The sequence below is a fragment of the Macrobrachium nipponense genome, chromosome 17 (assembly GCF_015104395.2).
Source record: "Macrobrachium nipponense isolate FS-2020 chromosome 17, ASM1510439v2, whole genome shotgun sequence".
Lineage (NCBI taxonomy): Eukaryota > Metazoa > Arthropoda > Malacostraca > Decapoda > Palaemonidae > Macrobrachium > Macrobrachium nipponense.
This window is the reverse complement of record NC_087210.1, coordinates 70,093,456-70,105,955: the sequence shown is the minus strand read 5'-3', so window position 1 is coordinate 70,105,955 and position 12,500 is coordinate 70,093,456. Positions and strand designations below refer to the sequence as shown.

Here is a 12,500-nt window from a genome sequence, read left to right as displayed (position 1 = left end):
GATCTTTCGACTCACGTCCTTTATTGCATTTATCAGGTTCCAAACTTTCGTGATTCAGTTACACTCACACACACACACACATACACACACAAACAACACACGCACATACATAAATATATATATATATATATATTATATATATAATTAGGTCATATATATAATTAGGTCAGGTGTAATTATCGGGTCTTAACTACAACTATCAGTGGTAATGAGAGGGGTTAATTAAAGATACCAGAACACAAGTAACTAACTACTCTATGCAAGAGCAAGCGTTGGCACAACAAGAACACTTGCTATACACAATGTGTACAAATCTGACTGCATTTAGATGCTATAATGGTTGTTCTACTATTTCACTATTTCTACTGCTTTCGATAATAACATCTCATATTATAATACCTGTCTATGAATCTAAGAGACCAAAATATTCAAAATTTGTGTGTTTATTTATTTATTTTTTTTTTTTTGTCAAATGCAACCCGCAATTATTCTGCAGCTCTATTTTATGGAAACTTAAAACAGTATGCCAAATGCCTACACACACACACACACACACGCACGCAGGGAGGGAATAGGAAATTTTAGAAGTCCCTAAAAATTTTGGATTAAAAAAAAGAAGCAATCGATAAACAAAACCATTCGAAAAGCTTGCAGATATTACATCAAATGTCACTCATACGGGAAAAATACTTTTAAAATTTTTTTCAATAAAAACAAAATATCTGCCAAAACCAAACGGCAATAAATCGGAAACACGAAAGAAAGCGACTGCCGTCCTATCAAAACCCAGCTCTGCGTGATGAACAGAACGCTGACTGTTCTTTGTTTAGCCATTAAGGACGCTGAAAGTGATCCTCATCGTGTGATTATATCTATTGAACTTTTACAAGTGCTGTCAGTTCCACCCACGCGGTGACCTAGTTGCCGCTCCAGGAAGCTGTCAGAAACTATAGTAGATTCACATCAGCCGTGCATTTGATGTCTAGGCCCGTCCCTTACGACGCTCCTGATTGGCTGTTGATAAGCCAGTCACAAGGGTGGAAACTCTCTCTTGAGAGAGAGTTCACATGGGTAGGGTCTACGTTCCACATATCCTGAGAGATACCTCTTTTAAACGTATCCTGAGAGTTTCCAGCCCTGCGATTGGCTTATCAATAGCCAATCAGGAGCGTCGTAAGGGACCCGACCAGGCATATAACGAGAGCCAAGAGGTCCCGTATACGATTTCTGATAAAATCAGCAATAATTTATCAATAAATATTGCTGTATTTATTAACACGAACACAACCATATACTCTCTAACACTCCGTCACGTATCCAGCTCGAGAGAATTTAAAATCCATCCCCTAATGATCCCCGTGGACCACTCGGTTCTGCGCATTTTAGTAATTGGCTGACTGCCAAAGGAAGGCCATGTTATCAGAAACATAATTGATAACACCAGTTCTTCTTCTTCTCCGTAAGAATGAAGCAAGTGAATGAAACCAGTCTAATTAAAGCAACGATTCTTGTTTTTACTGCCAATCTGTGATAGCATCTCACCCACACACTTTCCTCCTTCTCCTCATTTCCTTCTCTCTCTCTCTCTCTCTCTCTCTCTCTCTCTCTCTCTCTCTCTCTCTCTCTCTCTCTCTCTCTCTGAGTTGACTTAATGAAAGGAAATTACTCAAGACAAGGTCAGCAAGCGAAGGATATCAAACGGGAGTTGTTTTCATTTGCTACATCCTGCAGTGATTGGACGTAGTGATTTCAAGGGATTCTTATGAACAATGTGATACCGTTGCTATAGGCATTTGCAAAGGGAAGGCTCGTATGTATGTACTACATTCTCCCTGTTTAATCCATCTATAGTCTTTTATCATCTAGTGTTTTCAAGATGAAGCAAGCAAATAATGGCTGTAGCTTCTTCGGCGCAATCGAGTTTTCCGTGCAACGTACAATACTGTATGAACCGTGACCCTTGAAACTTTCAGCCACGGCCCGGTGGTGGCCTGTCCTGTAGCGCTGCCAGAAGCACGATCATGGCTAAGTTTAACCTTGAATAAAATAAAAACTACTCATGCTAGAGGGCTGAAATTTGGTGTGTTTGATGTTTGGAGGGTAATTGATCAACAACCCAATTTGCAGCCCTCTAGTCTCACTAGTTTTTAAGATCTGACGGCAGACAGAAAAAAGTGCGGAGGGACAGACAAGGGCATCTCAATACTTTCACAGAAAACTAAAATTGTCTCCAATACATGTTCTTGAAAACACGACTAAAAAGACGAATTACTCAAGGTAACGTTACATGAACTCATGACTTTCGAGAAATTGTTCTGAAAAACAGATACAACGTCAAAAGCTTAAACTGTTCTTTAACGTTTCTCAGCTGCAAAAAAAAAAAAAAAAAAAAAAAAAAAAATTAGCATGTAACTAAATCCAATCTGGCGCCACTGTGTATCGTATTAGAAAGCCCTATCATCACGTGAAAATAAAACATAAAAAGAATAAAAAGAAAAATTAATGAATATCTTGGTGTTTTCAGTCAAACCACTGAAGCACATGCACAAAATTTTAGACACAATCTCAAACACATTCCATTTTTTATAAGCTCAAATTTTACTTAAAATGTTAAAACCAAGTACAGTTACACAATAGTTACCAATGCTATAAAAAGCTAAATATTTCATGTTATTAGTTATTATTATTATTATTATTATTATTATTATTATTGTTGTTGCTGTTGTTGTTGTTGTTGTTGTTCATGTTGTTTTGTCAAAATTCACATACTTTTTCTAATGGCGTTCCTTTGTCTCTTGGTAATATTACTAGTTAATATGATACTCTCGGATTTATTTTGATCAATTTACATTTTCACTTAACTTTGTCAACTAAAGGTATACAAAAGCATCCGCTCATCCATGAGGATGTCAGCCGTTTACAGAATGACATATAAAAAAAACTAAAAAAAAACTCCTTTTAATGAGAATGCAAGTTAATATTTCAGTGCACTGAAATGAAACGGAAAATTAGCTATTTTTATTATAATTATAATCATTACTTTGAAGCTTAATAGTTTTGCTAATAATCTTTATTCTTATTCCCTACAGGACTGTGCCAACTCACTCGAACATTTCCTGAAATTAATCCAAATCCAAACTCAGCTTCAATTGGAAAGCATAATATAAAAAAACAAGGAATATTCTTAACGAACTTCCATCGACATTAATCATTAAAAATGCGGGCAACAACGAAGTGTCTTTGCACATGCGCGATAACGCTAGCCATGGTGTGCGCCGTGACGTCAGCCGTAGCGCAAAAGAACCTGCCGAGACCACTGCCACTGCCTGGCAGTGACGTCATCAGGAACAGTGCCGTCTTAAACGAAGGCAAACGTTACGGCAGCTCCGTGCGGAATGACGTGAGGCGGTACGAAACCGTGCCCTCGATGCACGTGTCCGACGGGCACCGTCTGATCACGCGCGCCCTCTGGAGGATATTCGACGCCCTCATGCAGAAGAAGGATCACTCGGCTTTGTACAGCAGGATGACCTTCGTGGAGGAGGCCCTCAAGAAGATGATCTCCGTCGATTCTCAACTCGAGGATGAGATCGACAAGCTGAAGGTGAGTTCTCTTCAGTTGGCCAAAGGTCTTAATATCCTCCTCTGTTCTTCAAGTTTCAGAAAATTGTTACGTTACCAAATGTCGAACAGAAACAAAAATAATAAATAAATAATTGATAAATTAATAAATATACTAGAGTAAATGGTGTATGAACTAATAAATGTTATTATGGATAGTGAAAGGATGGAAGTAGCTGATTCGTGGAATGAGAGAAAAGGTGAGTAAAAAAGGTAGCGAAGTTTGTGATATATATATATATATATATATATATATATATATATATATATATAAATAAGAGAGAGAGAGAGAGAGAGAGAGAGACCTAGGCTGCCCATGGAAGCCAACGTGGTGATGGTGAACGCGAATGAAAGGAAACATGTTGAACATGTTGAGAAGAACAGTTTGCGTAGTATGTGGGATAGGCATTGCAGACATTGCAAAAGGGTTAGCGTGTTCAGGGATGGTTTCGTCATATGGAAAGAATGGAGACAGTAGGTTGGTGAAAAGACTATAAGTTAGATTTGTTATGGGTGGGGAGGGGAAGAGGAAAAACTAGACAGTATTAGATGGATGGAAAAAATGAGGTTTAGGGCAGAAGCGCCTTCCTCTCAACGAGAAGGATGGAAAGGATATTGTGGAGCCTTCTGCGTAGAAGCATATTAAGGTTAATATTACGGAAGTTTTCTGCGAAAAAGTTCATCCATAATTTTGCGATGAAAATATGATTGAGGCAATGACTATTTTGTACTTTTTTCCCTCTAGAATCAATTCCTTGTTGGAGGGAAACTGCTTGACGTTAAAAGAAATAGACATATGTATTTAAAAAATAAATACAGATTGGACACATCAAAAACTATACAAAGTCTTGGAATACAAATAAAATGCACTAATGGAATTTCCAAACAGAAATTGTACTTAGGAAGTTGGATTCATTCCGACCATGGTCAAAATCAAAATTTCCAGTGTTGGGGATATGGAAGCCAACACTACAAGCGATCTTTTCCAAGACAAAGAATCCAATCTTTTCCAAAAACAAAGAATCCTAAACCGATCTTTTCCAAAAACAAAGAAACCGATCTTTTCCAAGACAAAGAATTCGATCTTTTCCAAAACAAAGAAGCCGATCTTTTCCAAAACAAAGAATCTGGGGACATACGGACATTCGGAAGGAAAAGTTTCCAGTCAAGAGTCAAACAAAAGTCTGGAAGAGTGAAGCACCAATGCTATCACATCCGTTAATATAGGAAGCTTTACGAACAATAAAAGTTTCAGGTCGTAAAGTGACACATGTTTTTACGTACTGTGACATAGAAAACTTAAGGTCAAACGTAGCACAAATTTTTGCCAAATATAGGCTAATCAAATGCACTGTTACTTACGCAAATGTAAATTCTCAGAGTGGGCGTCCTTAGCAAGGCTGACGAATACAGCCTTTAATTTTGCTGAAGTTTCAGAATCATGATCCACTTATTGATCGTTTCCAGATCTTTGCTAAAGGTAGCAGCATCAACTTGATCATTTTCTCGTTTGCTTGGGGATACAACTGCAAGAAAGGCATTATAAACATCCCTTGAGATTTTCTGTCTTGTTTTCTAAATCAACCACATACGAGTGGAAAACCTGATTAAAAAAATAAATAAAAAAAGGTCTAACAACACTGCCCTGTGGAACGCCAGACAAAATAAGTCTGAAATTCCTTAAAACGTCAACGATTGCTTGATTGATTATGAAATTTAGGTCTTGAGGACCAAGCGCCAGAACCCATCAGGATTATTCAGTGCCCTAATGGTAATGGAATATATAAGATAGTATGATAAATTATGAATAAGTGAATGATGCCAGTTTTTAAAAAAAATCGTCAACGATAACTATTGATTTCAGATCACTTCATAAACAGCCAATGCGTCAAGAACATAGTCTCCTACACCCACGTTTACAAAGTTTACATATTAGAGATTAATGGTCCATCAAATCAAAACAAGCACTAAAATCAATTTGCTCAAGTCCAGACTCATTTCCATTGTCAAGGTTGTCCTCGATTGACTAGTCAGATCAAACTTGGCATCTCAAGTACCTTGAAGCACAGTGACTATCAGGAAGCGAGTGAAAAGATTCAAGTTACTTATGTGTATAAAGATGAACTTTTCTGCAACCCTGGATAGCACTAGATGCATGGAGAGTGGCCCGAAAGTGCTGCAATCAGCACTTTATCATTTGGGAAAGGCAGAGTATTGCGTAATTTTGGCTTATTTGGACAAATGCTACCTACAAAGCAAAAACGCTAAACTGCACCAAAGTTGGGGTGAAAAGACCCCTGGTAACTTTTGGCAAATATTTCTGAAAAAATCTAAGTAGGGTTTCTAGCATATTTTCATTGCCCTTGAAAGAGAAGCAAACTAAGTGACAAGTCCGAATGACAGGAATAAGAAAGAGAGAAAGTCTATAGAAGCCGTTTTGGCCTCAGAGGTCTAACAAAGTCGACAGGCTATAAGTTCCCATCATTAACCAATAATAGCAGTTGTCTAGATCCAAATATAGAAGACTTTTACCTTAGTAACCAAAGCTGAGGCTACGTTATTTTCAAATTCAGATTTTCTTATATAATTTCTCTCCTTTGTACGTGATACCTTATTCAGGAAAGTTCTGATACTTCATCTGGATGCCATTTTCTCGCCACACTGATTTTTATAACCATATGCCTTTCTAAATGAGTAGAGTTACTACACCGAAGTTCATCGTTACTCCAAATTTTATTTTGACAAATAAACTATTCTCTTATTTCGCCTTATCTCATAACACCTGAATTCTTTCGTTCTTCCCTTCCCTCTCTCTTCTGAGGCCCCGCGTCACCTTTCCAAGAATCCGCCTCTCTTCCTTAATCCCCTTTTGGACCCACTCAGGCAATGATCGGCGACACCCAATCTCTAATCTTACCTGTCATTTATCCCGCGCTCAAGGAGGGTCCAGCCATTTATATCATTATATCCAGGCCACTCGTCCCCGGCTTCGCCCTCGTACTTGAATCTGTCAGGATATGGAGTGTGTGCGTATCCATCAAACGGCCTCTCCACCCAATCTCGGATCCCTTCTCAGCCGAAAAGACTGCAGACTTGCTGCGGCAGCAGCAGCAGCAGCAGCGCCTGCCTCAGGAGACGTTCTCTGGCACGACTTCACAAAATTTACGGCCTGCTGTGAAGCAAGAGCCCGTGCCAGTAAAAAGCTGGCTTAACCTAACGACGACGACTTCACAACGAAGTAAACGGTGAAGCCAAATGGTATGAAATAAAAAAGATATATTCTTGTCCAAGGAAACTAAATAAAACACTAATAATCAAAAGGTCATGATCGATTCGAGAAGCTGCCATATGAATCAAATACAACATTCACAAGGCATCTGACGCATCAGATAGACTGCATGATATGAGAAAGTGGCTCCTAAAGAGCTGATAAAACAACTATGAATGATGTAAATCATAAAATAACTACTTTTTCCTCTCGTGAAGCTGTAAGATCATTCACCATAATAACTTCAAGAAAAATGCTAGGTACCCGTAAAAAATTCATTTCTTCAGGAAGCTGGAGGAGTAGAAAGTTGTCCTGATAAAGAAGAGAATAAAAGGAAACTCCAGTTCCTTCTCGGTTGTGGAAAAAATAAACGAACAATTTATTTAAATTGCACCTCCAATTGACGTTACTGGGGTTCTGGAAACAAGGGTTTAATTAAGTTAACATTCTTCTGTCATGGATCATTGAAAACAAGCGGGTAATGTTCAAACGTGACACGAAACAATAATTATGCGTCCAACGATCCTGACAGTTTCATTTATGTGCTCAGGCAGCCTACATTAGGAAATCGAAGGCCCCGCTGATCTATAGTTTGCCAAGACACGATACCGAAAACTCGGTCCGGCGGATACAGTATACATTACTCCTTTGTATGCAAGTATTAAGGGCACTAATCCCTCTTGACACAGAGGATATAGGGGATTGCAACAGAATATCTTACTGTCAAATGAAATAATCTCAGCTACTTTACACAAATACGAAAAAATCCCAGCTACTTCACATAAATATGACACAAAAAATAATAATAAAAAAACAAGGATGACAATTCAGACAGTTCATTAAATGCAAATGTCAAGGAACGCCCAGCCACAATTTCAATCAACAATTAGGACAGTCTCGTTGAATACTAGGAAAACAATATCTGATGCCAAATCCTCCTTCCATTGTCTAAAATCATATACAGTCTTTCTATACAAAACGTGTAAAAATGATAGACGGGAGTCTCTCAATTCTGTCATCAAGTCAAAGGTTTTATTTCTTGATATTTATTAATTTTTTTTTACTTTAACTTTGGCTCGATCCTTCGACTTTCAAATTTGAGAATATCGCTACAGAGATCTTAAAAGGGCAAATTCAGCGTGCCATCCAAACGAGTCACCATACAGTTCACCTTCACGTTAGTTTGTTTGTATGGTGTTTTTACGTCGCATGGAACCAGTGGTTATTCAGCAACGGGACCAACGGCTTTGCGTGACCTCCGACCCACGTCAAGAGTGAACTTCTATCACCAGAAATACACATCTCTCACTCCTCAATGGAATGCCCGAGAATCGAACTCGCGGCCACCAAGGTGGGCACGCCTACACCATACCGACCACGCCACAGAAGCGCTTACCTTCACGTTAGAAACGAACAGCTATTTTAGTGAGGAACTCAAGGAAAACTTTCTGGCTTCAACATCTCCTCCAGAAGTTATCGTCCCTCTTATCGACTCCCTAACAACATCAGTCACTTCCCCCACTCTTAAGGCAGCTTGTATAAGCTTCCGATGCGTGGCCGTGCCAAAGTGAAGTAATCCGATCAATCAAGTTATTTGCCGACGTCAAACATGTCTTCAGGAACAGATAAGGGCACTTCTCCCGTCTCACACAAACCGGAGGTCGCGTTCAACAAGCTCGGGAGGATAAGGGCGCTTTTCAGGAGGTCACGTTCAGCTCTGTTTTTCATATGTTCTATTATTTGTACTGGAATAATTATCTGCTCTAGTTCCATGCTATGTCCGTTACAGTTCTCTGACGTGAAAAGGATACATGAAACTGTACCCCTTCATAGGGAGGCTACAATTTTCCTTCCCTCCGTTGGGGGGTAGAGCCGTCAGTGCACCTCATGCGGTACACTGTAGTCATTACATAGGGTTCTTTGCAGCGTGCCTTCGGCCCCTGGCTGCATCCCTTTTCATTCTTTTTACTGTACCTCCTTTCGTATTCTCTTTCTTCCGCCTTACTTTCCAGCCTCTCCTAACAGTTGATTGATAGTGCAACAGCTTTGAGGTTTTCCTCCTGTTGCACCTATCAAACCTTTCACTGTCAGTTGATTGGAAGAGTTATCGTGTCCACTCTCAACAGGAACGAACTGAGTTTAATGGGTAATATATGCTAGTTCTTGAAATGTCTTTCAGCTTACTTCATGCAACGAATTTATTCTCATTTGCTCTACGAAGAAGAAGAAGAAAGAAAAGAAAAAGAAGAAAAAGAAAATTAACAGATATAGGCAGAAATATCCACAGACGCCATTCCTGAATTCCTAGTCGTCTGCAACAAACCCCGGAGTCCCACGTCTAATGCTTCTTCTTATCATTTATAACCCCGGGGTAAAGCAAATATCAAAGGGAACCACAATTATCGGACCTCTTGCATGGCGGGATCCAATTGCAACAAGCAAGCCGAGAGTATAAATATCATGACGAGAGATAAAGACACACACACACAAACAAACAAAATGTGCGCGTACAATTACACATATATGTATGTGTGTATGTATGTGCATATATTATATATATATATATATATATATATATATGTATATATATATATATATATATATATATATATATATGCATATACGTGCACACATAAATACATATACATTCGCATCTGGATCATGGGCACCAATACAGAGGCAGATGATACAGTAACCATTTATTCCAACGTTTCGTGATTCGTAATCACATCATCGGGGATATCTACAATCATAAAATACAATATATCAGTATAAATGAATTAAAAACGCTATAATCATGAATTTCTTTTAAAAAGCGGCCGAAGAAAGCTGATAAAACAGAATAAATAAAGATAGAATTGTTAAGAACACTTGGAAACAAAATAGTAAAAACTAGACAACATATTTGAACACAAACGCACTTAAAAAAATCTGGAGGCTAACCTATCAATCTATAGGATAAGGACACACTTAGAACAAAAACATACAGAGAGAGAGAGAGAGAGAGAGAGAGAGAGAGAGAGAGAGAGAGAGAGAATATGTGAAGCTGGCATAAGAAGTTTCCAGACCGACTGAGAGAGAACACTGCAACAAGAACAATCCAATCCCACCTGAAAAGTGGGGCAGATCCTTATCACAGATTTCACGTAACGATAATAATAATATTAGTAATGCAATCCGAGATCGTCTGATCCTCGTTATAACGCCTCTCGTGTGAAATCCTCACATCAACATGCATGAGCAAACATCTCGTAAAACTCAAGAGGTCATAATACATAAATACTGCGATCTAGATAGGAAGAAACCAACCCAACAACCCTAACGCACATAAAACCATGGATGTCAGACAGAATTAACATTAAATGAAGTAATAAAATTTTCTAATTTATTTGTTACTTAAAATCCTAATATAAACAATATCTAAGATGTCGCCTGATGACTTGAAATCAATCAATACAAGCGATTTGAAATTTCAAACGGTACGCTTCGATTTCGCGCCAAAATCTCGACTTGACGAGATCGCCAATCAAACGCAACTTGGTTGTATTCTCATTACCATAAAGTGCTGTGCCGCAGTGAAGAATATGGCTGATATCACGTTAACGTTATCACATACAGCAAGATAATGCCAAGATTTTTTTTCTAGCCACAGTTTTGTATTTGTCAGTTTTTACAATTTCTTTTCTAATAGAACCTCCTAGTACTACGTGTCACCCACTCCGAGTGCTAATAGTGAGGTTTTCATGAGGTTCTAAAATGCAGCACTATTTTCACTAATAACTGAATTATTTTTTTCGATTTCAGTATTTTCAAGATTTGACATATTGACGAAAAAAGCTAAAATGGAAAAATAATACAATTAAATAAAACGAGTCTAAGTAGTAAAAATATACAAACTTCTAAAGTGCAAGGCTGAACCCTACTATTTCAATATGCAATATTCTACATGACTTTCAACAAAAACATTGTAGAAACCTCAAAAATTTCACATGCATTAGCAAATTAATTATAACGGACTAGTACTCAAAAATACAAATCTCACATGCAATAGCAAAATTAATTATAACAGACTAGCACTCAAAGATAATGTTACAATAAATAACTGCAGCCAAAATTAGGGATTTAAAATTTTTGTCAACAGTTTAGATATCCCAGATGATTATCTTCAGAAATCCAGAATTATACAAAGATTTTCATCCAAAACTGTAATGTTGGGATCAAATAAATCCCAATAATTCTAATCTTTGCGAGAAGTATTCTAGTCTTCAAAAGCTCCCTCGAGGGTAACTATGAATAAAACGTTGATTATTTTTTTTTCCTGCTTCTTTTGATATCAAAACGACCTCGAAAAGACTGACGGCAAGTGCATTATTTAACTTAAGAAAAGCAAAATTAAAAGAGGAGAAATTAGCATCCATAACCGACCGCCCCCTCCCCCCCACAACAAAAAGCTATCAAAGACACCTCTTACATTGTAATTCCACACCACAAAAACCGGCCAGTTAACTATCTGTTTCTACATCTCGTGAAAGAAAACCATTAATCCTCTACAACACATAAACTGGGGCAATAAAGGAAAAACGCTGACCTTATTTCACGTCCTATCACAACAACGATCTCATCCTCCTCCTCTACCAAGTTCAGGCTAGGCACAGGGTCAGTGGGTCGGGACACGCAGGGATTGTGAAAACGGCAGCTGGGAGGTGTCTTCCCAGCCACAGACATGATGCAGGAGCGGCGCATAATACCTCGAGCGCGTTTACGGCCCGACTTTATGTGACATTTACGGTCGGTCGCTCCGCTATATTTGTTTACACTTGACAGTTTTATCTCGGTCAAAAGTCGGGCTTTCGGAGATCAAGTGTGCTTTGCGCGTTTATTGGTATAAATTTGAGTGCGTCTGCATTTCGAAATAAGGACAGACAGCGGGACAACTGGATGTTTTTGTAATCGTGCGCAAGACGACTGGACGAAAGTTAAGTTCACTTTCAAGGAAAATACTTTACTACAATAAAGTCTTTTCCTTGAATGTGAACTTGACATTTCCGACAACACAAGACTTTGCGTTAATGAGATTTTCTTCTTAGAACTCTTCTTTTGAGTAATCCAAATCTTACACTATCGAAATACAAGTTTTTCTTAAATACACAATCGTTTAAACAAACATACCTCTCTCTCTCTCTCTCTCTCTCTCTCTCTCTCTCTCTCTCTCTCTCTCTCTCTATATATATATATATATATATATATATATATATATATATATATATTATAACTGGGAGTAGCTAAAAATAACGAGATACGTACACATATATAAACATATGTAAACAATTGCATTTACATAACGTGACTCCAGACAGCTTAGAGTCAAAGAGCTTGAAATATAACTAACATCCAAAAGGATTTATATATCTTATTAGAACCTAACCTGACAGGGGTTCGAACCAATGCCTTTAAGGATTGGTACAAGTGAGTGAATAAGTGATAACTTATCAAGAGATATATGAAGGCAGATTTCGAATGTTTTCTGTCGAGCTCACCATAAGGCCATTTCCACCAGAGGAACTGTCTAACAGGTGTTTGCCGCAGGCTAAATGTGTTTGTAAGTTTATCA

General features: G+C 38.2%; 1 protein-coding gene across 1 annotated transcript in view; it reads left to right on the top strand.

Moving 5' to 3' along the window:
* The window catches only part of LOC135196306 (C-type lectin domain family 12 member B-like), a 95,403-nt gene that overhangs the window by 24,710 nt on the left and 58,193 nt on the right, over nt 1-12,500 (top strand). The window contains exon 2 of the mRNA XM_064223013.1: nt 3,090-3,604. Coding sequence (XP_064079083.1) covers nt 3,218-3,604 — 387 coding nt within the window. The 5' untranslated portion in view covers nt 3,090-3,217. The remainder of the gene's footprint in view (nt 1-3,089; nt 3,605-12,500) is intronic.